The sequence below is a fragment of the Pundamilia nyererei genome, unplaced genomic scaffold, assembly GCF_000239375.1.
Source record: "Pundamilia nyererei isolate P.nyererei 1_Seehausen unplaced genomic scaffold, PunNye1.0 scaffold00251, whole genome shotgun sequence".
Classification (NCBI taxonomy): domain Eukaryota; kingdom Metazoa; phylum Chordata; class Actinopteri; order Cichliformes; family Cichlidae; genus Pundamilia; species Pundamilia nyererei.
The window spans coordinates 600,259-628,042 of NW_005187652.1; the positions used below are offsets into that span (position 1 = coordinate 600,259).

The following is a 27,784-nucleotide window of genomic DNA, read 5'->3' on the forward strand; positions in this document are numbered from 1 at the left end:
TAATAATTGCACTATAAATCTGTTCATGCATTACCTTCACTAAACTAAACTGTGACTTTGCTGTTACTTGCAGCCACGACCTGGCATTGCTAAATGTTTCCACTAAATGCTTTGGCTCGTACCTCCACCTATCTATCACAATGCAAGGAAGTAAAGAGAACGCAGTGAATGGAGAGGTGTACTGTTGCAGGAACAACCAACACCAAACAATGCGAAAAAAAGAAAAAAGAAAGCCTTTCGCCAATAGCTATAGCTGCACTGGCGCTGACATCATATCACTCCCACATCTCCCTCTCTTGATTTCAGCCCCACCCGCTCCTTTCCATTACCAAGTCGGTCCGTGTCCCCGTGTTATTTAAAGCCAGAGATCCTCCCTCTCGCCGAGCCACTGTGTTGCATCTGTCTGCCTCGCCGCTTGTGTGTCTGGGTGCGTGTGTGGATGAGAGTGCGCTAAAAAACCCAGGCAGCCAGTGGGAGAGCTAGAGAGCGAGGGAGAGAGGCACGGGGGAAAGGCAAAAATCATCCAAGAAGGGAGAAGGAACGGGAGTGTGAGACAGCTATGAAATTCATCCAAGCTATTTGCTTACTGCTTCTCTGTCCAGCTCTGAGCCTCAATACCAGGTAAGAGATAAACAAGAAAACATTTCTTTTCTTTTTTCTTTTTTTCTCCTGTCAGTTTCATCCTGCCGGAGACTCTGAAACAAAAGGGGTGTCTTGGTTCAAAGCATGGTATTCTGGAGGTCTGCTCAGTCCTGCCAAATACTGAAGCGTTAATTCGTCCCGGCAGTGGCTCTGTGTGTGCTAAGAATGTTAGAAACTGAGAGACTTAAAGGAGGAAGGAAGAGCTTAGCTGTTGAACTGGGCTATTATCTTTTTTAGTTCTGAAGCAGGCTGAGACACAGTTGTCCTTTTGTGGAGGTAATTCACTGGATTTGCCTCCTCCGCTTTCCCCTGAATAGTGGCGACATTGCTTTTTTTTTTTTTTTTTTTTTTTTTTTTGAGGACTTTTGCTGCGTGGTCTGGGAGGGAGCAAGTTGAAGTCAGGGGAACTGAGAGAAAGGACAAGGCGACTTGTGTTGCAGTGCCTTAGAAAGAGCAGGTGTGTGCGCGTTTCCTTTCGCTTATCTGCAATATTTAAAAAAAGCTCAAGGAACAGTGATAGACAAGAAGGATGGACAAATGAAGAGAGCGATGTGTAGAGAAGGAGAGTTTTGATGATTAATTAAATCATTGATAAAATCATCCTTCCTCTCTGCCACTGCCTGACACCACTGCCTTAATGAGAGCCGTGAGAGGGGAAATTCAGGGCTTTGACTTTACCATAGAGACATCACACGCAGGAAGGCATGCATTATAAAACTTGCCTTTTCCGCCTTTTCTTTTCTCCATCATTGCCCCCCCCCAAAAAAAACACAAAAACATCCCATCTTTTAGTGGTGAGTGAGTGGAATGCAGTTTCTGGGGAAAATATCCACGGGGAGAATGATGTCTTTGAACTCAGTGTTTTTTGCTGTTGATTTGAACCAAATGGACACATGTCTGTGCACTTGTTAGTGACATGCTAAACACCGTCAGGGCTAGCAATTATTTATTTTGCCTCAAGGGTTACAACAGAGGAGAATTTGTAGAGAAAGTCAAGGTTACTGCACACATCCAACATATTTGTCAATAGCAGAGAGGTAGCACTGATGATGTATGAGTCATATAACTAGGGGCTATATTGATGTATTAACCTCTAGCATTTAGCAGTCAGCAATCCAAGTACTCACACATTTTTTATTTAATTATTTATGTTCGTTTAGCACACCTACAATTAGATGTTACCTTTAAGTCATATATACAAGTAATCTTCTGGTAACAACTTTTTAATCATTTATCAGTTTGGGGTTTTTTTAAGGGTTTTGTGAGTTCGCAGACTCATTTAGCCATTTTCTAAGCTGTGAAACTAATAGTGCTTTTGTTTGACTTTGATTAATTAAAATATACGCTGTCTCCCAAGATTTATTTTTAAACCGTGTATACCATTATTAGTCTTAGAGGTAATCTTTGAACACTAATTGGAGAGCAGGGCATTACAGTGGTAATTTGGCAGGTCAGCACAGATTGTATGCTACGTCTTGAGGGGGAAAGTCATGAAAAGTAATTACCAGAACACACAGATGTAATCAGTGTTTTATAAGACGGTTTGTTTCCAGACTTAGCATTAAAAAAAAAAAGTAATGGGATTGGAAGGCTGCGCTTGGTTAAGAGCGGAGGGCTGGTCGAGAAATAAGGTCAATTGTGACCTTCTGAACTTCAGGTCATGTTAAAAAAAAAAGGGAGAAAAAATGTTCACACCTGAATAGATTTGCAAAGCCACGTCTGCCTGCTTTGCCTTCAGGAAGCAACATATCTGACTAGCTAATCTTATAATGCCGGAATTGAAAAAAAACAACAACCCCAAAACAATCATTTCGGCGAATTCAAATAATAAACTCCTACATTATTTTTTTTTTTCTGGAGCCCCAGTTTTCTTTAAATTGATCTTTTTTTTCTCTGTGGTAATTATTCAGCTTCAGTAAAAAAAAAATTGCATGCTTGTTTTTTTCAGGCTCAGATTTCCATGATCGCCAATGAACTTTTTGGCTCGTAGTGAAAGATGCTTCTATTATTTTGTCTAACAATAACGTGGTGACACTTTTGCTCAGGACTGTGAGTCTACAGATGGCCATGGTTTTAAATGTTAATGAAAAGGACAGCATAAAGACACCTCTACAGGGATCCTTGGATGGATTCAATTAAAGGTCTCCACTGAGCAGGTTTAGTTCTCCTGCTGTGGTTGATATGCTTAAAGGTAGACATGTCAGATATACAGCTATGCATTTCAATAGCCAGCTGTGTATTGTTCTACTAAACTGTGTATTAATCTAGCGTCCCTCTACAGTGATCCTGCTGTGGTAATGACTCTTACATTTTTTTTTATTGTTGTTGTCATATTTATTTGTTTTCCGAACTTGTTTGAAGCGGTACAGACGTTTAGATTTTTTGAACCTCTTCTGTGCCTGTTGTGTTTCTGTTTTCATTCAAATTCTTAAAATTTCCTTTTGCTCCTTTCTTATTGTTTTAATAAAGCCACATGCCACATGCCAAACCTGGGAATGACGTTGGTGCCGCGGGTGGATTTTTGTTGTTTGATCCAGCTGGTACTCCAAACAATAGCTGATTGCTTCTTCAAGCAGCTGTCACATTTTTGCTGTTATCCTGGAGGTCATGGGTCCAAACATTGCTTATCATTTGTGACATCCTCATTTTTTCTTATAATAGTGTGGCACTGAAGAGACTGACTGCGAGGTGTATCTGCACCAGTAAAATGAATTGTGACTGTGACTGTCTAGTCTGTGTATTGCTCTGGCTGGCTTTGCTTGATTCATTTCATCAGTGGTGCGTAAGAGAATCCATTTCATATGTTAACTGCAGCCTCTATCCTGCGACCTGATAGAGTCACCTAAAGAAGTGAGAATTAATAAAATAGGAACTGTGTCAAGTTTTCATGCGTGATGGCTGCATTTCGATGTGCCTTTGGTCTGCTTAAAGGTGCTGCGGGGAGGTTTTAAAAGACAAAACATCCTTAACAAACAATGGCAAAAAATAAATAAATGAATAAATAAAGAAGAAAACTTTGAAACTTCAAGGCTGTTATAAAGACCCTTCTTCCAGATGAGCATAGAGTAATATGGCACAAGCCTTCATAACTTTCTGTCAGACAGACTTTATAATATGTGGGTAATGGTTCTTTTTAACCTAATCAAATAGTTTTGTTGGCTAAACCAAAGCAAACTCTAACTGAAAGTCATTAAAGCCATAAGGGAACTATGGAGTAAGGTTTGCCACCAGATACCACTACAACCATGTTTATTTCTGTTTTACTGTCTTAAAATCTAAGACTTTTAATAGGCTTACTAACTAAAAGTACGTATAAGAATTCTGTTAACATTTTAATGTCATCTCTGTAAAAACTGTAAAACTCAAAATGCTGTTTCCAGTTCTCGGTTATTTAAGTCCTTTATAAAGAATTATGGTGTTTTAATGAATTGAGCGGGTTACTCGGGCCACATAATAGTGGTGCAGGGCCATGTGTCATTGCAAAAATCAATTGGTACTTAGGCACAACACAAGGCTGCATTGACATCAGTCCCATGAGATATGACTTTCCACTTCTGGGTCAGCACTGGGGGCTACTACAGTAAGCTTGTCTCCTCTGCATTTGGCTTTTTTTTTTTTTTTTGCTCTATACAGATCAAACAGCTCCACCTTTTTAAACTTTCACATATTCCCTTTCAGAGCATTTCTTGAAACATATTTGACTCATTTCTTTGACACTGTCTTTGATGTCTCTTACCTTAGCAGACTCCTCTTGGAAACAGGGATATCTGGTGGGATCTCCACAATATCAAATATTTATGAGTATTTTGGACGGCAATTGAGTACAACAGTGTTGCTTTATATATTAATAGCTAGTAATAGAGATGTTACCGGTCACATTGCAAATTATTATTTTAAATTGAGACTGCCCTTAACGTTATATAAGGTCAGACATGAAAAGGAGGGTCATTCCTACATCTGATAAAAATACAAACAAACCAAAAAACAAAGGAAAATCATCAGATTGCTGTTTTTGGTGATTTTGCCTTTAATAATAAGCTTTTTTTTTCTTTTTGAAACTGTGTTCATGTCCATTAGTGACATTTTAAAGTGGACCTCTTTTGTTTTTCGGTATTTCCTGCTGCTACAATGGCCGTAGTTTCAAATCAGGGTCAGCATTTATACAAAAAAGGCTGACAAATCAAAAGATTTAGATCTTTGTGGTGTCAGAGAGTGCGGATATTATTAATATTGTCATCTCAGGCACACAGTTTAAGCTTTGAGCATAGCGGCCCCATCCATCTGCTGTTAAATCCTTCTGTTTGTGAAGGGTAGCTATAGCACAGTATGAGATAACCCAGGATTAGTTTGAACTTTGACCCACACAAATGTGCTTTAGTCGAGTCCAAGAACAAAAATATAGAGCAGAAAATGAGCATTAATAGGTCAATTTGAAGGCAGGAAACGGCAGGTAGGAACTTTTTTGTTTGTTTTTCTCTTTTCTCTTCTCCACGCTCTTCCATATTTAGCTTTGAGAATCAATCTTCTTTCAGGGAAATGGAAATAAATATCACAAAATACAAATTAATGTGCTTATTTTACAGCATTTCTTTTGGAATTTAATGTCTCTCATTTCCTGTTCACTTAGCTTATGTTCCATATTTAAACATGACATTTTATTCATGTTTAAATATGGAAGTAATCAATTGGGGAACTTCATTGAGACATCTGTTAGGTTAATTAAAAATATGTCTTGCCTCAAGCATCAAAACTTTGTGCTCTGTCTTAATTTACGTAGGTCCTTGTGGAAATGGTTCAGTACATCTGCATTTTCACATCACAGAGAGCGTTTTCTCTTATAAAGCAACATCTCAACGTGCAACTGTTTTCTCATCCAGTTGAGTAGAAAGAGTGCAGAAATGTGCTCGCAGATGCTGCCTTGGCCTCACGTGTGCGGAGCTGAAAAATTGCAGCAAACCTTTATTTCCATCAAATCAATATTTTGCTACAAATGATAAACATATTCAAACAAGATGTACAGCAGTGGAGAGAAACTCCACATGACATTTCATTGTGCAAGTGCTCACAGTTTGATTTATTTTCAGCTTTGCATTTCTAAATTTTATGGATAAAACAAGCCGCATACAGAGTGAAGCTGCTCACAAACATCGTCTGGCACATGGGGAGAGTGAGAATTAACTAGTCAAGCATAGAGCTGATGTGGAATTAGATCCAACTGTTGAGGAGGATACGATGGTAATATAAAGCTATACATTGATGGGACTTCAGTTGGTTGGCGGGGATAATGACAAAATGGAAACAATTCACCCTGAACATCGTTTACCATTTGAGTGATAAAAGGGCAGCTGTTTTTAAAAATAAGGTTCTGTTAATTAAGTGTGTGACGCAGAGCTTACCTATGTTCGTTCTTAAAGGCTTAGCTGTGTGGCCATTTTTCTCAATTGGTATTAAGAGCAAGATCGTTAGCTAAATGAACTGGTCCTTTTGTTTGTACTGAAAGACATTTGGGTATGCTGGCGTGTTTGGACTGACATGCTTTTTGCAAACATTTAGGAATTTTGTAATGTGGCAAAATGTGTAGGAAAGAGACCGAAAGCACACCAACTCTGATCTGTGTAATTACAATAAGGTAGCAACGTCTGAGTGACTTTTCAATGTACAGCAGTACACAGCTGTATCATGATTCGGCCAAGGCAGCGTGACACATTTGCATAGATGAAAATTACTTGGAGAAAAAATAAGCATGATTTCACATTTTCACATTTTGCCATAGCATCAAACAGCATCTATAGCAGAGGCATGATTATAGATATGACTTTCAGGGACTCCTCAAGATGAGACAAAATGATATTTGTGCAGCTCAGTAATGTCCTCCACAAATCAGACTGTGAATGATAATTGAAATTCAAAGGACATGGCGTAATGGTCACACCATGGCAACCACACTGGCCACATGACAGTAATGAAGTGGGCTACAATAAACAGAACCTTGGGTGGCTCCTACAAATGAGAAAGTAATTAAAAGGACCACGATTGGTGCTGGGTGAAGAGTAGCCAGGCATTCTATATTCAAGGCCACATTTCAGGTACTATGTTCTATAAAAGATATCTGCAATGACAGCAGTGTTTATTCTTCAAACACTTCAAAAGATTTATCATGTAACGGCACATTATCCCATGTGCCATATGACAACCTGGATATTTGCTTGATGTAACAAAACAAAGATTTTGGAAATATGGTGGACAAAAAGACTAAAAATTCTACCAAGATAGTGTCATTCTTTTTCAACAAAAACACTGCTGAAATTTTAAAAGAACTTTGGGATCAAATAAATATTGAGAAAAATGTGAGCTTGACTGGTGCAGCGGTGCCCGACCTTCTGTTATCTCGATCTTAAAAGCTTTACCACAATTATCATTCTCCTTAAATAACAAATGTGGCCTGGCATTATCAGGTAAAATGCTTGTTGCATGACTGCATTTAGCACTGACGGATGACTGCACTTCAAATTAATTGCAAATGCTAATTATCTAAAATTGCCCAGTAAACGAAAATAGACTTAATACCATTTCTTCAGTGTTTTCAGTGTGGCGTTAGTGTTCTGCCTTTGCAGTGTTGGATTCAGTGTTGGGGGATATTATTGTTCCTGAATTCAATGATCACAATTATGGTTGCTAATTAGCAATTATGCCACTTGAGTTCGTCAAGTTCCTAATTTATCTGTAAAAAGGGCAGAACACAAAAGAAATCAACAAACAAGACCTTTTATTTGTGCTTGCATAACTGTCAACTGATCTCCATTTGTTTGGGAGAAAAGACAACAATGGCACAGAGTAGTCTACAAGTTTGAAGCAGTGCAGACATGCACATTTCTTTCAGTTTGTTGCATGAAAGGAGATGAATGTGACTGTAAAGTGTAAAGATGTTCGTGTTTCTCCTATTAGGACAGGAATTTTGTCTGATATGTGGAATGCATAGAGTTTAAGGCTGTGTCGTTAACTGGCAAACAGTAAAGCATTTCCACTTTTCTCAAGGATCTGAAATGAATAGTTTTTTTTACAGGATATCAGAAATAGAATTAGGAATATAAGTAGGAAAATCCTAAAGCTTTGGAATCGTAGTACTGCTGAATTGACACTAAAATTAACACTAATGAAAGTACCGTTTGTCTTAACCCTGAAAGCTATAAGCATGGTTATGCAAAACCATAAGCAAAATACACATCAAGTAACTATGTACTACAGTTAGAAAGTATCTTGAAAGTAGAAATAAAAACAGCTTCCTACTGTGACTGGAAACAAGCAACTGCAACAGAGAGCAGAGACAGAAAACCCAAAAAAAGATGCTAAAATGTTCTGTGGAACTAAGAGTCAAGTGATAATTTTCTGTGACTCCACCGCCATGTGCAACATCTTTCAGATAAAAAGCTGTGCTTTCCTGTGTTGTTGTTAATGCTATGTCTTGAACTGTGGTGAACACCCTCTCTGCTGTAATGTTAGGGAAAATCATTATTATCCATAACATGGTATGGGCACAGGTCCCATCCGGTCATTAAGTCTGACGTCACTAGCCGTGTCTGGGCCTAAACTCCGCTGCAGGTCCATATATCAAACGATCACTATGGCATTACTAAGAGTTGAAAAACTGTCTAAAATCTTTCATCTTTAATAAAATGATCAGCGTTCTGCTGTACCAGGTGTAACAATTGAGTTTAACATCCAGGTATCCATGAAAACGGAATTTATGACATTTAACGGAGTTAGAAGTTAGCAGGAAGTTAGCTCGCTAGCTTCTATCTAAATACAATATAGCATGTCCTGACTGTGGGGTTTTGGAAACAAATTACAATGTACAGCTCTGTTATCACTTCCAACATAAATGAAGACAGAAAACTAAACAGCAGTGATGTTTGTAGGGTTACTGAAGTTTGGCTAGCTGTAGCTAATGATGTGCTACGTGACCGCTAGCGACACAGCTATAGCATAATATAAACAAGCTAACTTTTTTTCCACTCGATAAAAGTTAGCGTGAGTGTTCTTGGTGGTCAGGAACAAATGTAATCTCATGGCAGGATGCTGTAAAAGGACCAAACTTCAGCCAGGAGAACAACTGAGATAATCCATCCACAATACGAGGTTAGTCATTCATATACTGCTGCATGGGCTGGGCTGTAGTTACATCCTATGATTTTAAAAACTGAGCTTAAATAAATGATTAGCGGTAATAAAAGCCAAGGGAGGTCAACAGTGATCACTGACTGTTTTAGGAGCTTTTTGAGATTAAATAGAAGAAAATACAAAACATTAAACATGTTAACAACACAAAAGCCATATTAAACGCAGGCTACTTTAGGCCCGGAAATAGGATTCGTCACGTCATCACTTAACGACTGGATAAAATGGAGCAGAACATTTCACTTATGCTTTTCCACCACCAGAGCTGGTTGAAGTTTTATAAAGTACTGCTCTGCCCAATATTTGTCAGAGCTGGAAAGTGTGATGCTGTTGTGTATTTGATGGGGTATGATGAATTCTCTTGAACTACAGATGAACTACAAGGATACTGGAAAATCCGCTATTACACAATAGGCTATTTTCACAATTTATTTAATTGAGGAGTATTGCAAATAAGCTCATTATTACTGTGTGAATTGTTTTTAGCTATTATGTAGTTCCCTGCTTCTTAGGAACTGAATTCAACATCATTTTGTTCTTTCTGTATCTGCCATTGAGTACTGGAAACATACAGTAGTGTACACTGGATGCTAACTGCAGTGAAACTCTGCAAAGCCGAGGAGAGCTGACTGTAAGTGCACCCTCTCACTGTCTTCTTGCATTCATGGTGTAATTTGAAATAATCTTATTGCAGGTTTGCATTATAGCTGCTGGGAGCCATACCTTTGATGTGAATCTTCATCGTTGTGTCAGCACAGATATTAGTCACTCTTGTAATTGACAGGCATTTAATTGCACACTCCCTGTAAACATGATGGCTGTTCTCTCAGTGACGAGTCATTAGTGGGCAGCCTGCTTTTTTTTTTTTTTTACAGTGAGGTGCAAGATGTATAACCATAATAAACAAAAGCTGCATATAAAACACCCGTGTTGTTTCAGCTGGTTGTTGCCGGGCAGCCAGGAGTCAATTCTCTCTTCAGCTAAGGAAGAATGCATGCATATAGTTATTTGCTCACGTATGTGAACTGAGATTCAGGGACTTTCATGTATTAGCTGTCAGTCACAACATTAAACATAGTGTATATATTTCCCTTGCTATATGTGATTTTGAGCTGTTTGACATCTGTGCCACTCGAGTCTGCATTTATTTATACCAGGTTGGGCTGCAACTAGTAACATTTGTAATTTTTTAGATAATATTTTGAAGTGATTAATGTATTTAATAATGTGTTAATCCATTACAATTATTTACTTATTCATTGAATTTTTTTTTAAAGGATTCGGTGCAGCCCTTTTACATTTTCCCAGTGGATTGATGTTTGATATCAAAATATCTCGTTTTGTCTGACCAGTGGTCCAAAATCCAGAGTTGAGCTGAGAATCATACAACTTTTTTGTATTGGAATTACTGGAACCAGAGCATGAATGGCAATGTTATTTTAATTAGCTTTTGAAAACAAATTTGATTGCTATAGCGCTTGGCTCGATAAGTGTTATTAACTGAAAATCTAAAGTCCAGAACGTCTAGGTAATGACTGGATTAAATCCCGATTCTATGGCCCAAGTGTGTTAAATTGTTATTCTTATTTTTTCTGTGTCTCATTTTTCATTTTCCACACGTATTTCTGGTTGTAAGACCCCATTAGCAAAAGCATTACTTACAAAAGTAATGCTTAGCACAGCTGCTGTACACACTGTTTTAAACAGATTTTTCTAGGCTTGGCTCTGCATGACATCAGAAAGAGTGGACAACCTTACTTAATACAGCCATCTCAGAAGCCACACCCACCTTCTGTCCAACTCTTCTCTCTGCGAGGGGCAGTTGGCTTAAAGGGAGAGGAGCTGAGGAGGATAAATAAAAATAACTTTGAATCATAAATCATGCAGAGCTACTGTAGTAGAGTAAAAAGGTACAAATATGAGGTGAAAAGGAACATAATAGCACCTCTTCAAACATAAAATAGAAATGCCATTCGAACCGAGAGAGATGAAAATCCAACCAGCTATATGAATTCTGTTTTGGTTTCCATCTCTCCTAAGGTTATGCTTTTATTTATTCCTGGAGAGGAGTTACTAAGCAGATCGGGTCTTTTCAGTAACACCATGTTTCACATTCATATGGCGATACTCTTTTACACCAGGGTGCTGCCCCTCACAGATCACATGTTCTTCCACTGAAGCGGTTTAGTGCTTGATCTGGACTACCGCTGCGGTAGTTTTCAGGGGATCAGGGGTTTCGCGTTCATCTTGCCCACTCTGATTTCTCAGCCTTTCTTGGGATTCAGCTCTTAGTCACAGAGTACTTGTCTAATCATTAAGCTGCCACCAGTAATCTACCATAATAACGTTTCCCTTGTTTCATTCTTTTCCACCGTTAAATGGGCCATAATTGGTTCACTAAGAAATGTGCTCAGAGGCATTATTCACAGAATATTAGAGAGACCGGAGGATGGAGGTATTGGTTTTGGCGTGAACAAAAGACACAGATCATAAATAATACAGGTTGACACAAAGTGCTTAGATCATGTAAAAGATACACAGAGAGAGTTCAGTGGTTTGGCCTTTTTATCAATATATTTATTGTGTTATATCATTTGTCTGTGCTCTAGTTGTGCGGCTGCCTATTGAGACAGCTCTATTTTGTCAAAGCTGTCATTAATCTCTGTTTTTCTCTTCTTTCATTCGTTATTAAAACTTGTTCTGATTTATCTAAAACATGGTATTTGAAGTATCTGTCATTCAAGCCTTGTGTTTTATATTTTTCACCCTTGTTTAGCAAGTGGTGCCTTAAAATATGCTTATTATTTATTTATTTATTTATCTGAGCAATAACCACCTAAGGCAGTGAAGTAAAGGGTAATGTTGGTGCATAACTGCGGCCTCCAAATTAGAATTAGTCTGTTGGCAAGTTTAAAGTAGAGTTACTTGATGCTAACAACAAAACTTGCCTGGAGACTTGAAGCCTTATGAATACATGCAAATGTACAAAGGCCTTGATTATAATAAGCGGTAAATAAACAAATGGAGACGTGAGATGGAATCTATTCCAGCTGAAGTTCTAGGCACAATAACAGGGACACCTGTTCAAAAAAATGCTGCCCAGTCAGACAGCTGTGCTGTGAATTTAGGGTCACAGCAGTCTCCAGACTGCTTTTTTTTTTCTTTTTCTTAAGAACAGAAGAGAAACAACACCTGCCATGTTACACCATTTGAAAAAAGACAAAAATAAATTTTAAGCAAAGACTTGTGAAATTACTAAAAAGGTTACTAAAAGGTTAAGCTTTTGTGGTATTCTTTATCTCTTTAGAAAGATACTGTGTAAAAAAAAATGCATTTTTTCCTTGTAAATGACAGTACATATGTGTGACAGTGTACTTTTTTTTCACGTGTTCTTGCTTTGTCACTTCGTTTCCCTGACCATTTCCAGATAAATGTTTTCTTTTTTGTTAAGCCAGTTAACTCTGACCTGACTCACTCAACCATAAAAAAGTACCTAATTCAAGGAATGAACCACTGTTATGTCTACACATAGCAAACAAATTAGCAGTGAATGAATTTATATTTTCAGGCACTTTATTGCCAACAGCACATGGCTTGTTCATGTTTCCTTAGTTGGATTTTTGAAAAATGCCAAAGATAACCGGGAAGTTTGATAGCCACAAAATAGTAAACAAGGTGATTTTAATCAGCTAATACATAAAAACCTGACATATGTTGGTATGACTTGTAGTTTGTTTGTAGTTTGTTACTTTGTAGTTTGAGAAACATGAGGAACCTAGAGAACTATAGGTCAAAAGAATACATCACTGGCCTAAAAAGAACCATCAAAAGCAAATTATCATCGTCCAAAAGTCATGTTCTTCAGAAAAAAAGTCACTTGACGTAAGTTGATTATTCTACTGTTCACCAAAGCTTCATCAGAAATGGTCTCCATGTAAGGGTGGCCGTGAAGAAGCAGACAACGTGGTTGAGGCTCTGTCATAGCATTGTAGCAAGTTTTATTAAGCATCTTGTCAAAACTGATGTCATTATAAATCAAGATATGACTTTGATCCATCAAACAAAGCCATACCAAACAGGATGTTGAGAGATATCTACCACCCACAGGAGACACGATAGACAAGCATTCATGTCTGTTTTCATAGATTTACAGTATTTTACTTGGTTTTTTGGCCATCTGGTCGCGGCAGATGGCCCCGCCCCTCCCTGAGCCTGGTTCTGGTTTCTTCCTGTTAAAAGGAAGTTTTTCCTTCCCACTATCCTGAAAGTGCTTGCTCATAGGGGGTCATATGATTGTTGGGTTTTTCTCTGTATGTCATACTGTAAGGTCTACCTTACAATATAAAGCTCCTTGAGGCGACTGTTGTTGTGATTTGGCGCTGTACAAATAAAACTGAATTGAATTGGTTAGTTCAGTGTCAAATGGCTAATAATTTTTTTTCCCTCAGGTTGTAGTTAATTAAATATTCTTATATAAAAAACAATTAACAGTACATTCTCCCAAATTTAATAAACTTTCATCTTCTGAAGCAGGGATTTTAATGAATAAATTAAATTAAATCCAGCTATTTTAAGACAGTAATTCAAACAACCTGTAAATCTATGAAACTGTAGACTTTTAAGTTATAGATAATTGTGACTCAGTATAAACAGTATGACAGCGTTTTATTGGTTAACTTTATTCTTATATTCTGCTGTAAATATCTGTACATCAAACAAGTGAATGAACCAGACCTGGCACATACAATGTTGTGCTCAGTGTAATGTGAACACAACATTGTATCAAAGGTAGAGATTTGCTTTCTTCGAGGGGATTCGTGTCCCTTCCCCCTACTGTGAAATTATTGCTGAGCAGGCTGTTTCACGCAAACACAGAGTCAGCTCTTGGGTTAGTCTCTGCTGGATCCAGTTTGGTTTCTAAAGTGTTGCACACCCTTTCGCACCCTTTTGGGACCGTTGTCCCAAACAAATGTGAATTTAATTTGGTGCAGTACAGGGAAGTCAGTGTAAGCCTTTGTGTAGGTATCATGCCGTTGAGTAATTGAAGTCTGATCAGCATTGAACGGAGGGATTGGATGAGTGTCTGAGCTGGCAGAATTCACTCCACAGCTGTCAGTGGTCTCGGGTGTACAGTAATTCAACACAGCATCCCTGATGTGAGAGTTTCCCGCTTGATTATTGGACTATCTCTAATATACAAACCAACTACAATATCGGCATAGGGACTCTTTGTGTGCTATGTGCTTGCGTGAGGCACATCAAGAAAAACAATCTCTGACAGAGACGTACTGTCTACATTCAAGGACAAACACCACAAACTCCTGTTCAGAATTGAAAATAATTTTTAAAGATATCACATAAAACTGCCAAACGAGTCCTGTGTTTTTCATTTCCTGTTTTTTATTAACCCGTCTGTATTTGTTCTGTGCTCTCTGCCGGATATACTGTACATCACAGCCAAGCTCCCATGTACCATTTTTCAAGAAACATAATATCTGCTTCTTTTGGTGAAGGCTACATAAATCTGAATCCTTTATCAGCCGCCAACACACCTCCTTGAAGACACCGGGGCGGATTCTGTTATTTTTATCTAATCATTTCCCGAGCATATTCTGGTGTCAGGATCCATCTTGGCTGACAAGTGCTGGTTCCATTTGTGTCCCCTATCGCCCTGTTTTTCCAGTGTTTTGCCATGACACCTGACTGATAAGTGCGTTGTTCAGTGTGTATGTAGAAGGGGTGGGTTGCGGCAGTGACACGTAGCATTTAGCACCCAGAAGCTGTTCAGTAGTGCCCACGGTGGCAGTTTATCTCATAAATGTTTTTGTTTTATTTTTTGATTGAGGATTTTATGCCCGCAGACTTCAGCGCGTGATGGCACTTTGGAGACTCGCGTTTATTCACAGCAAAAGAAAAATGGTGTCTTGAGGAAATGTGAAGTGTCGGGGATGTCATTAATCCAGAGGCTTGGGTCAAAAGGATCTACGGTTTTACAGGAATTTGTGGCCACTGTGAAACTAATGCCCAGTTTTAATGAAGTCTATATTTTCTCGTGGAATTTCTTTTTTATTGTGGATTTATATCATTAAATTAGAAATGCACTGCTTTTGATAGATTGTTGATTCTCCAAACATGTTACTTTTCTCCTTTACGAACATGGCATTGCAAAAATTAAAGTTGTAACCATCGAGCGGCACACCTAGCCATAATTTCTAATCCAGAAAAAGTCATAGGATAGAGCCTCCAGTATTAAGAGGGCATTGTCACTTTCCAATCAATTTCTAGTGTCAGATTTACTATTTGGCAACAAATGGAAACCCAGTCATGCAGCTCACTCTTTTTCTGATTTCATCTCTCTGATAAGTCCGTCTGCTTCTTTTGTTATCTTTATTTTTCCTCCAACAGGACGGCAAACTAGCGAAGAGCAAAGAGGAAGTCCAGGTTATGGGATATGGCCTTTCTTCCTTTGTGTGTGGATGTATGCACATTGAACCTCACCATCGGGCACAGAGAGGGCAGTGAGAGGGTGTTATGTTGCTGAAGTCCACCACTCCCATTTGCCTGTCTGTCAGATGTCTTGCTTGGCTGAGCTCCACACGGTGATGGTGTTGACAAAATGACAGGAGGGGGGCACACTCCAGTGAATGTCAATTTAGCTCTAAAGCACCGTTTCCCCAGGAGCACTGAAGCTCCCACACACCAAAAAAAGGAAAAAAAAGAAGATGACTATAGTATAAAAAAGGCAAGCTCCAGAGAATTGGTTATTTACATAAGAACATACAGGGTCACATACACGCATAAACAACATACAGCCGCACAGTCCTTACTCTTTCTCGGAGCTTTTCCTGGCATTGCTTACTGTCCTGACTTGACTGGTGGGATTAGAGATGCATTCTAATGTGTCTCTAATCTTATAATCTCTCTAATAGGGGCACAGTTTCACAGCAGCCCTTTAATATATAAACACAGATTGAGTTGGGGGACCGTGGAGGTTACAGGGGACATTTTGTACAGATCTGAATCTGTAAGCTTGACATTAGAATTCAAACAAGTATTTCTGTTTGTAACTGCATTAGGCATCTGGAGATGCATTTACAAAATTCACCTCAGATGTTAAATAAGTTATACCAAGCAAACTCCCCTGGCATGTTTAGCAAATTAGCATTTGATGACAGGTGTTTGGCTTAACACTGATTTAATGAGCTTTATGAAAGTCCCTGGAGGATGAATGTGGGGTTTTGGGATTACTTACTTCCAGGATACTGTTAAAGACAGGCAAATGGAAAATCTCTTTTCCAAATCCATTATAAATGTTTCCATGCCCTTATCTGCACAAATCCCACCAGGAACGCATCACAACATATCCCTACCACTTCCACCGGTGTGCAACTCAAGCAGATGCTTTTTATTATACAGCTGTGGATCTCACAATATGTGCACCAAAACATTAAGTGCCTTTAAACAGTAAATTGATTGTCACAGTGGTGTTCTTTGTCCCGATGAGACGCTTGGATAGAAAAGCATAGACAAGGTCATTCACACGACAGCGGTCTCCAAAGCAGCCCAGACGCTTTAAATGTTATCTTGCAAGTTTGAAAGTTGGCTTTTGTCCATAACTTTCACTCACCTTCTGTGCTAATTATTTATTATTGCAATTACAGTCATAAGAGCTTTTTTTTGGGGTTCATTTCTGTAGGCCAGGCTAATCAGCGTCTGTAAGCACCCCACTAAGAAACAATGTAGTGCACACAGTGGGTTCAGATGGCTATTATTACTTTGATGCTATTTGAAATAATGTATGACACAAAAACCAAAGTATACTTCATGTTACTCTATATATATATATATATTTTTTTTTTTTTAAATGATTCCTCATTAAAAAAAATAACCACATAATACAGTGCAGGAAAAAAACATTGTGTAGCAAGGTCTTAGGTACAGCTAAAACCTCAGCTGAACCTATACAATCTACAATGTTAAATCTATATACAGTTAAAAAATCTATTTAAACAGCATATTTTCTTAGGGGCAATAGACAAACAAAATTATTTTCATTTGGCAAAGCTGCAACACAGTTGTTAGGTAACTTTAATTTATGGATATGTCAGTATTAAAAATGTGTTGCTACCCGTCATCACATTTAAGCATTACACAAACTGTAATTCACACATGAATATGCATGCAATTTTATAGGATAAAGCTGTGAATTTTGAATCTTGAAGACATGGCGCTGTTAATGTTTGACTGTTAGACTTAAAGTTTAAATTACCAAATCCCTAGAGCAGCTCATAAGCTTTCACTCTCTGATGAGAGTGAGGATGAGAGCATTATTTCTTTATCTTGCCTGCTGAGTGGCAACCTGAAATAGTCGTCTTTAAACAAAGCGAGTTACATCAAGTGTGTAGGGCGTTGCATTATTTTTAGTATGCACACAAAGTTTTAAAGCCCCTAATTAAATGCATCGTAGTCACGTTTGCTGGGATGTAGTGACGCGGCTGTGCATGTGTGTTTGTGAGTCCATTTGTGAGTGTCTGCACTTAGTGCAAATCTGCACAACAAAGCACATTGAGTCTGCCCACCTGCAGGCATTGTGAATAATTTTCTCTGTTGCTAGAAGTGTTTTAATGTGTTCACTTTCATGAGCACATTATGCATACTGGTGGTGTGAATCCCAAACTGACAAAAAAGGCTGCTGCTGATTTTCCAAATAAACAAAGAGATGCAGATGTTGTTGCAAGGCATCTAGATCAGGATTAGACGATGAATAGATTTATTGTTCAATTAGAACTGCAGCGATTTATTTTTCCCTTACTAATCTCTCTGCAAAAAGTGTTGAAAAAAACAAGTGTTAATATTTTATGATTTTCACACACTGCTATGATTGTAATTTGAACATATTTGGTTTGGTCCTATATCCTATTTCACTTTTTAGACTCCATTAACAAAAACTAGCAAAGAGAAAAAATAATTTGTCCCGTTGGCTGTCTAGCTACATACCGCTATAAGGTGACATGGGAAGAAGAGCAGAGAACGTATTTGTTTGCTGCTCAAACAGTTGTCTCTTGGAGATAACTAAATTGAATTTACCAATCGACCATAACATCTTGGAACTTTCCAGCATTTTCTTTTTAAAGTTTGATGATATTCACAGGCTAAATGAGAAACCATGAAGATAGCCAAGTGTTTTGATATATGCGCTATATGTTTTGATATGTTTTATTTTCTTTGTTGCCCAGGACTTACAGTGTGCAATATCATAGGCAACAATCCCATTAAAACCGTTAGAAAAAGACAGAGACCATCTGCAGGATCTTACACATACTGTAATGTGGAGGAGAATGTCAAGGGAAGTGTCAAGCTGGAAACTGGAGAGGTTTAAAAAGACACGAACACTGGTCACCTGTGGGAGTTAAAAATTGTCCCCGCTGAACATGACCTTGTCAGTCTTCTCCTTATCAGCTTCAATTCAGACAAAGGGTCTGTAGTGTCACCTGCTGTGGGCATTGACTGCAAGAACGGGAACAACTCTTCATATGTAAGTGTCCTTGAGTCATTCAAGATGCTTAAAATCCTCACACTTCATTTTTTCGTTTATAACTTAAAGGTACTGAAGTATACAACTGTAAATCCATCTTCTGTAGAGGCTTGAAAAGCCTCACACTGAGCCTTTTCAGTGTAGGAAAAATTAAGCTCTTGCAACCATTAAAATGAATTCATTAAAATATTCTTTGTGTATGTTTCTGTAATTAGCAGTCTAAAAATAAGGAAGCATATTGGAGTGTCATATCGCTGACTGTTCCACCGCAGTCTTTAAAATTGTCTGTAATATATAATGTACCATACATACATTAATTCAGCACCTTCCAACCTATGTTGACAACAGGTTCCTTTGTGTAGTGCTTGGGTGCATTACTAAATAGACCCCTTTGCTCCTAGAGGACTACTACTATAGGATAGGTCTACTAATAAAATATTACTTCCAACCTAACTGGATTAACAATGATCTTGTGCTCCTGGGAATTTGTTGAGCTGCCTTTTCTACATAAACACCATTTTTACATACAAAGCTTTTAAGCAAGTTCATTTCACTGCTTCTTTGTGTTCATGGATTGGAGGAGGGATAATAAATGCATGCTGGACAAACAAGGAGGAAAAATGGCAGGGCTCTTTAAAGAGTTGGTTTATGTGCTTACTGCTGCATCTCAGTGTATAGCTGAATTAATGCAAGCACACACAAGTTAGGCCATCTAGGAATTAGAAAATGCAAACATTCTGTAGACTCCATGACGCAAGAAAGACAATTATAAGACTCAGATTTAGCAAACAGCCTGGAATACTATTTATGATCACTGGTTGATATTCTTGTGTCTTTTTCAATTACACGAAACCTGACCTGTAAAAATGATCCTTTATAGTCTGATGTCATGGGCTAATGTCAACTGTAAAAAATGCCCAATTACTTTAAAATTAGATCATCATTAACTGTAAAATGTATACCAGTGGTACATACATAAGTCAAACATGCACATTTTCAGAAAAAAGGAAAGCGCAAATTGCAAATACATAGGGGAAGTGGAGGGCCAAACTTTATAAACAGAGCTACATGTACATGTACAACGCTAGCTTTAGAACTGCCACACAACTATGTACAGCGTGCCGATACTAGCCACATAGCTATACTAGCTGTACATGTAAATATACTCCTATTGCTACTACAATAGTTAATGAAAATAATAATAAAGAAAAGCAGAATATCCTCCACCATGTACCGTGGCATAAAAAAGAATTTGCCATCTTCCTTAGTTTTTTGTTTATTGGTTACATCTAAATGTTTAAGAATACATTTTAATATCAGTCAGAGACAAACTGAAAGAATACAAAATGCAGTTGTTAAATGAGGATTTCAAAAACAGCTATCCAGATCTACCTAAGACCGTTACACCACCACCATGTTTGACTGTTGGTATGCATGTGTCCGCTCTACACCAAACATAACAGACTCAAACCTTTATACCTTTATAAAGTAACATTTTCATCTTACCAATCAACAGAATATTCTCCTCAAAAGTCTGGGGGATCATTGGGATTTTATTGACAATTGTAAATCGAATCCTTGTGTTCTTTTTTGGTCAGCAGTAGTTTTCTCCTGGAAACTCTTGGAACTCTCCCATGAATGCCATTTTTGCCCAGTCTCTTTCTTATTGTTGACTAAGGAACTCTGACCTTAATTAAGACAAGTGAGGTCGGCAGTTCTTTAAATGGTATGGACTGGTTCTTATATAGCACTTTTATCCTCTACCAGCGTACTCAAAGCAGTAGATGTTGTTCTGGGTTATTTTGTGACCTACTGGATGAATCGTTGATGCCCTCTTAAGGTAATGTGGTTGGCTAGCCAATCTTGAAAATGTTCCCCACTGTTCCAAGTTTTCACCATTTGTGAAAAATGGCTCTCATCATGGTTTGTTGGAGTCCCAAAGAAATGGGTTTTGTAAGCCTTGCCTTTATGTCTCAGCTGTTTCTGTAGATTACGGCATGATGTGTTGCTGTTTTACTGATTTCTTAATTACTTAATTAGTCTGGCAGGAATCAGGATTGGGTGAGTTTCCCAAGAAAATGTGGTTAGTCACAGTTAATTCATAATTTCATGGTGTATGCATTTTGTAGTTTTATGCATGATTTTTGTCTAATATTAAAATTTGGTTGATGACCTAAAACATTAAAATATGACAAAAATGCCAAAATCTAAGAAGGGGAAACTTTTCCACAGCACTATATTTCTCATATCACATTTTGCTTTCGTTTTAACCACAGTTTCATAGCACACATGATAGTTACATCAGATCCTCTGTATTAATTAATGGATATAAGCTCACCTAGCTTGCAGTGGTAATATATTTTGACAGGAGCTGGAATATATACTTTTGGCAAAGGCAGTTATGTTTCTACTGCAGAATTATAGCTGGGTTTCCTACTGCAGAAATACACATTTAGCATTCCAGTCACAGCCCTTCTGTTGGCCAACAGTTGAGACAGAGCGATACCTTAAGCAAGAAGTGCAGTAATTGTTGTTGAAGAGTGGCTACCTTAACACTCCAGTGTAGGTGACTCTGTAAAGAACTGTTAACTGGGAGATTGCAAATTTTGAAGTGAAAGGACCGTCATAATGCTCTTGACGATATGTGTATATTGGTTTTAGATTGTGGAATTAATTAAAGTGAGGGGGATGGAAAGCCTGTCATGCAGTCTTATGAGGATTCACATCAACGGACTGCTCAAGATGTGCTACTGCTCCTGCTCTTTTATCAATAAAGACTAACACAAAGCAGAAAGATGGAAATATTAACATCTTCAAAGACGTTTTCTGCACAGAAAGCTCATTTATTTTCAAAAAACGTTTGATTTTTCCAGTTGTACGTGCAGCAGATTGTTTTATTTTGCTGTTTGTGACATGGTAGTCAACAGTCAAACATATAAAAGCATAGAGCTTTTATATGTTTGAGCAATAGAGCACAAAAAAATACATGCAAGGACAAAAAAATAACATCATAAACACATATAGCATTTATAAGCAAATTTACATGCCAAGACGTTAATAAAGCCATCTGGCATGAATTTTATTACTTTATTTCTGAATACATTGGTTATATCACTGCCCTTCACAATTTTATCATTTATTCTAGAGAAGAGTCTCTCCATTAATGATTTTTTTTTGTCATAGACTGTTACAGAATGTTTTATTAGTCTTGTGTTATTTGACAGTAATACAGTTTCATATAGATCATCATATTTTGTCACCACATATCCAAGTTGATGCTTTGAGTGTTTGAGTGACAGTATACACACTGGAAGCCTCAGCACATGCCTTTTTTCCCCAGCACCACTATCAGCTATTTCACCCCACAATTAGTCGCTGCGCCACTGCTTTATTGTATTCTGTTGTTTTTATCTTATTTTGAATTGTCAACTGCAGCCAGTGACAGTATTCCATTTAAAGAAGCATAATTAAAACATCTAGAGCTTTATGAATTATTTTTTTTCTGCAAAACGTTGCACAGAGATGAAATTTGATCGCTCAAAAGATCAGCTTAGGACAAAAAGACAGTTTGAGGGAATGCAAATGATAAGAGCTGAACTGCTGGACTATGACAAATATTTAAACAAGGAGAGGGAAATAAATGAAAGAACAGGGCGAGTTTAAGCCTATCAAAGATTTATCTGGCAAAAAGCAAAAGAATGTGTAAAGAAGCTGAATGAGTAGTGAGAAGACAGACGAAGGAGATTTTTGGAGAGTTCTGAGGAGACACCCACCCACCCACACACACACACACACACACACACACACATTTATATATATATACACACAGCCCATCAGTGCATTGACAAATATAAACTATCTTGTAACTCCACATAAGTAGGGGACAAATAACTTATATAAACAATATGCAGTAACTATGAGAGCCCAGTCTAATGAAAGATGGATGGAGGTAAAGTGTTTCTAAAATGCATAACACACCATGGCTAACTTACATAACTATGAAGACACCAGTAATGCTGGTGTAACATATGCTGTCAATCAAATAAATTATTTACAAGGAAAGCAATTAAAAATATGCTAAACCACATTCTGCATGGATTACAATTATCATGTCTCCATAGTGTGGCTCTGGGTGTTCAACTTGCCTGCCTGCAGTCTAGACTTGTCATCCACTGAAAATATCAGACAGCGTATAAAAAACTTTGAAAAAAGGAAGCCATGAACTTTTTAACATTTGAACATCCACATGAGCAATATTTTCCCTTCAAAAGCCAGTCAGTAATTGGGCCCTCCAGTTTCCAAACACTTACAAAAAGATAACAGGTGATGCAACACAGTGATAAACCTACCACTGTCTCGAGTTTTTGAAACATGTTGCTGCCTTTAAATTCAAAAGCAATTTTGGTTTAGCTTTAAAAGCAGCGGCCTTTGCCAGATTTGGTGTGATTCATTTCTAGAAATTCGGAACAATCTGAGAGTTAAAATGCCAACTAGGTCATCCTGGAGTACAACACAGGATTTGAATTATGGCAGCGATTACTTATAACACACAGCAGCAGAAATGGAGGTGAAAAAATAATCCTGACAGTCATAAAGGGTCAGAGCTGGAGCCATAAGGGCCAACAATATGCTGTATTCGATACTGTATTGAAATGGCCAGTTGAAGGGTGTGGACATGCTTTATCTGTGCAGGTAGCTTCATATCATCTTGCTGCAACTATAGCACCGTATTTATCTTTGGAGGGAAGAAGAATAAACCAAAGCCTGTTATTGAATTTCTATTATTAAATCTTCATTGGGGCATAAAAACTCACTGCATGCAAGGGGGTTGTATTGAACTTCATTGAACAATCCATTGTGCTTCATGTGAGACTATGGAATTGCTCCTAATTGACTTTTTCATGGGGGCCATGTAAACACCAGAGCTACTTTTGCTCCACAGCATGCAGGCAGAAAATATCATGTTTAGTGAATGTTGTGCTCTGTACTTACATTTGATCAGTGGTTCTAATGCAATTATACCCCAATCAATAAAAGAAGATAGAATTGACAGTGTATCTCATCCCATAAGATCTCCAAATCCAGATGTTAAAGCTGTGTCTTATGAAGGCAGGCCACGATAATTTAAATACAGTGTGCTTACATTTATACAGCTAGGTAGATAGGTCTATGTAGGTAAGAAGAGCCAAGGCTAACAATTAAATGTCCACATATCAAAAAGTAAGACATATGTGAAGCTTCCAGGGATGCGGAAGGATTTCTTTTGAGTCATTTTTTAGCCCACTAGGGCCTGGACTCTTCAGAGGATATCAAGGACTGCAGGACAGTGCCTGGCACTGCTAGTAAATGATGGAATAATCTGAAAACACAGCAGCCAATACTCTGGTCTGATGAGTATTTACCTACAGGGGGTATGCTCATCCCTTCCGTTTTATCTCAGCAAGCACATATGGTGCCTTGTTGCAGGCGCCTCCAACATGAATGTCTGTTTTCCAGAGGATGCCTGCAGTATATGATACAGTTTTTATGCACTTGTTGTACCAGTATTTAGTGTCAGACAAAAAAGTCCCCTTGTTACAATTGTGGAGGTTTCTGCTACTACTCTGGTCAAGGTGTCTCATGCTGTGATACTTGCCATGTGTGTGTTCCAGTCCCAATGACATAAACAGTATGTTCTCAATAAACAACATTTTAAAGCTTCAGCACCAATAGCTACCATCTGTCTTGTCCTTCAGACAGCAAGGTCCTGTTGCACCTACGTGAACCACTCCACTTCATTCACTTAAGTATTCTTTTACCCTTACATCTAATCTGACAGCCATTCCTAAGGGTAAAATTGATTGCAGTGACCCCAGGGAAGTAAAGGGGTACATATTTATGTTGCAATAGACAGCTGTCCTTAAGAATTATGTAATGAAAAGCCACTGAGACAGGCATCCAGACTGAATAGCGGGGCCACCAGGGGCTTTGAACTGCCGTCATCATGATCGTCAGTTCAAAAAATGTACATTCGCTTTGGATTAGTTTATCAGCTCGACCTCGTTGTCCACCCCAATGATTTAAATATGCCCCCAATCAATCATATTTACATAATGAGTTTTAAAATGCCAAAGGCTTGTCAAAGACAGCTCTTCCAAAATGTGTTCCTGGAGACATCAGAGGTGAAGGGTGACACAAATATTCAGCATGTCATATACAGCAATTATAGCCGTATTTAATATTTATGTGGCTATACGGTATGTAGCTGTATAATATAAAGGATACACAATATAGTCTTTGCTTGTCTTTTAAAATGAATTATTTAAAGAGGCAAGGACTAGCACAACTACTAGAGGTCATAGTGGCACATGGATCAAAGGAAAGCCATGATAAGACATAAGCCAAACTAATAATCAATAATATATATGTGTATAAATTCAAGTAGCATCTGTTCAAATCTATTTCAAGAAAACATTTTTATCTCAAAATGTGCTTTGCTGCAAAATGAGGGTGAATGATACAATCTGTTACAGTTTATTTAAAAAACAATGTCAGATAATGTGACATTTTAGCAGATGGAAAGCAGTTGTGAATTTTATATGAAAAAAAAAGAGTTCAACTTTTGAGGACAAATTTTTCCAATATTTGTGTGGCATTTGCTCTCTAATTCAGAATGCCGCAGGGCTGGGAAAAAGAAAAGGTCACACATAAGCTGAGAAAATGATCTGTTTAAAAGCATGCTAAATCCAGGAATTTCTATGATTTTTCTTCTTGTTTTTCAGTCCAGTCCACAGTTATTAATACTGGTTTCAACGTTATTGGTACCTAGAAAAACTCATTTTCATTATAAGGGCTGAAGTTGAATATCAGACTACCTGCTGAGTTGATTGACCTCAGAGCAGTAACCACTTAAAATTGTCTTGCAACAACATGACAAGAAACATTTCTTTGTGCAGTTTCACATACATACCTGACACAGAGAGGTCAGGCAATCTGTCCCTGGCAAGCTGTATTACCAAGATAAATTAAATATGGCTTTGAAGTTAATATTAAAGGCTTAAAGCATTAAATTGGCAAAGCAGCTGGTAAAACACGGTACTTTAATCGAATAAATGTAAAATATAAAAAATGTGAAAAATTTATACCTACTTGTTTTTTTACTCTTGATTTTCAAGTTTCCATCTGATAAAAGTAAGTGCATGTCCCAAATGTTACTGTTTCACACACATTTGAGGATATATACTCATCACCATGACAACTCAACTTTCCACTTCTTCGCAGTACAATGACTAATTGTCACACAATAAAGCATTACTTGTGAGACAGAGATGTGTGCCTTGAGAGTCTGTTATGTCACTGCAAAACATTTATATATATATTTATATTTCAGTGTTTTCTCAACACTAGGGTGACAGGAGTATCATAAGGCATACTCCAGGCATTGTATTAATCAACTGTTTTCTACTCTGAGGAGTAATGATGAACTAAATCTAGCTATTCCTCTGGGGTTTTTAGTGTTTGAGATCACGTTGGAGACAGGGTCAAATTGTGATGTCTTTTATGAATTGTTGGTAATTGCATGATGATATATAATTTAGAGGAGATAAAGTATGCAAGACAGCAACAGTCTGTTGAGTCTGTTTTGTCTATGTTCTCACTGCAAGTGGCTGCTTTCAAATAATACATTTTTGTTGTTGTTTTAGCATCGATATAATTTATGGAAACTTCCTTCCCAAGTCTCCACATTGATACTAATGTGGGTTACAATGACAGCTGGCTTTAGTTTGAGCAGAGGATGCATTAGGGAGAAGTGGATACCAGATTAGTGGATGGGACATTATTCATTTGAATGCTCCCAGAAAACACAGTGACGTCTTTTTCAAAAGACTGTGGAAAAAAGGCTGTTTTGGGCCACTATGCAGCAAAACTTTTACCAACACCATATGGTCACTGAAAACCACAACACAGCTGAGAATGGTTCCTTGGGGCTCAGTCAGATCAGTCAGGGACACTGAAACTTATTTAAATTTATTTACTGTTTATTTATTGGGATTAAAAACAGGTTCAGCTTTAGTGAGTGTAATACAGAAAGAGTAAAGAGTGAACCCATAAATGAGGCAAAAACATTCAGCTGGATGGATTTACATCTGTGCAGAACACATGATTCTAGTAAAACAGGATTCTTCTTTTGGCAGCTCCCTTTAGGGGTTGCCACATGGAACCCAATATCAAAAAAAGTAAAGCTTATAATAGACAAACTGGTCCACCGTGTCCATTTCACACTTTGCCTCTCTACGTGAAACCATTGACTGTTTTCTACAGTCAATACGTGAAACGTACAGGGATACAGAAGTTGCAGTAAGCTGCAGTAACAGCAGAGGGAGATATTCTATTTCAAGTCAACATGAAAATAATGACGGGAAAACATTAAACAGACATTATTAATACATTTACATGTAAATACATGTGAGCCGCCTAGCCTAATCATTTCCGATGATTAAAGATCGTGGAATGTACTTCATACGTTTTTTGCGCACTACTGACTTCGCGGCTTTAAATATATGTGTATCTCCCCCTGCTGGTAATGCAACTTTTGCATCCTTGTCCATTTCACTTTTTGGAGAGGTAAAGAGTGAAATGGACACGGTGGACTGGCATGTCTATTACACATATCTTCCTCCACCTCACCCTATCCCTAGCATCCTTTTCTGTCACAACAGCCTTCTGCATATCTGCCTTCACTACATCCATGAATCTGTGGTCTTCCTCTGTCCAAACCATCTCAGCCTTGCTTCTCCAACTTTGTCTCCAATGCATTCAACTTGAGCTGTCCCTGTGATATATTCATTTCTAATCTTGTCCATCATGGTCACTACCAATAACAACCTTAACATCCTTAACTCTGCCACCTGCTGTCTTCCAGTCAGTGCCACTGTATCCAAACCATACATCATAGCAGGTCTCACAACCATCTTATAAACCTTCCCTTTCACACTTACTACTATCCTTCTGTCACAAATCCCCCCGACACTTGTCATCTATTCCTGCATTCTCTTCTTCACCTAGTGTGCGCACTTTCTGTTGCGTTGGATAGTTGACCCTATTCGCTTAAACTCATCCCACTTTATTATCTCTGCTACTTCCATCTTCACCATCACCCTTCTTTCTCTCTCTCGTTTACACACATGTATTCTGATTTACTTTAACTGACTTTCATTTCTCTTCTCCCCAGCGCAACCTCTCTGGGCCCACTTTCACCCCCTCTTTGCTTTCACTGCAGATCACAATGTCATCTGCAAACATTTTGTTATTATTACATTTTAATGAATTATTCAACTTTGAGCTCCTTGCCCCCCTTTTTTTTAGATAGATAGATAGATAGATAGATAGATAGATAGATAGATAGATAGATAGATAGATAGATAGATAGATAGATAGATAGATAGATAGATA

The 27,784-nt window shown here is 38.0% G+C and overlaps 1 protein-coding gene across 1 annotated transcript in view; it reads left to right on the forward strand.

The window, feature by feature from the left end:
* Positions 1-352: 352 nt before the first annotated feature.
* luzp2 (leucine zipper protein 2) overlaps positions 353-27,784 on the forward strand; it is a 144,443-nt gene continuing 117,011 nt past the window's right edge. The window contains exon 1 of the mRNA XM_005749629.2: positions 353-621. Coding sequence (XP_005749686.2) covers positions 560-621 — 62 coding nt within the window. The 5' untranslated portion in view covers positions 353-559. The remainder of the gene's footprint in view (positions 622-27,784) is intronic.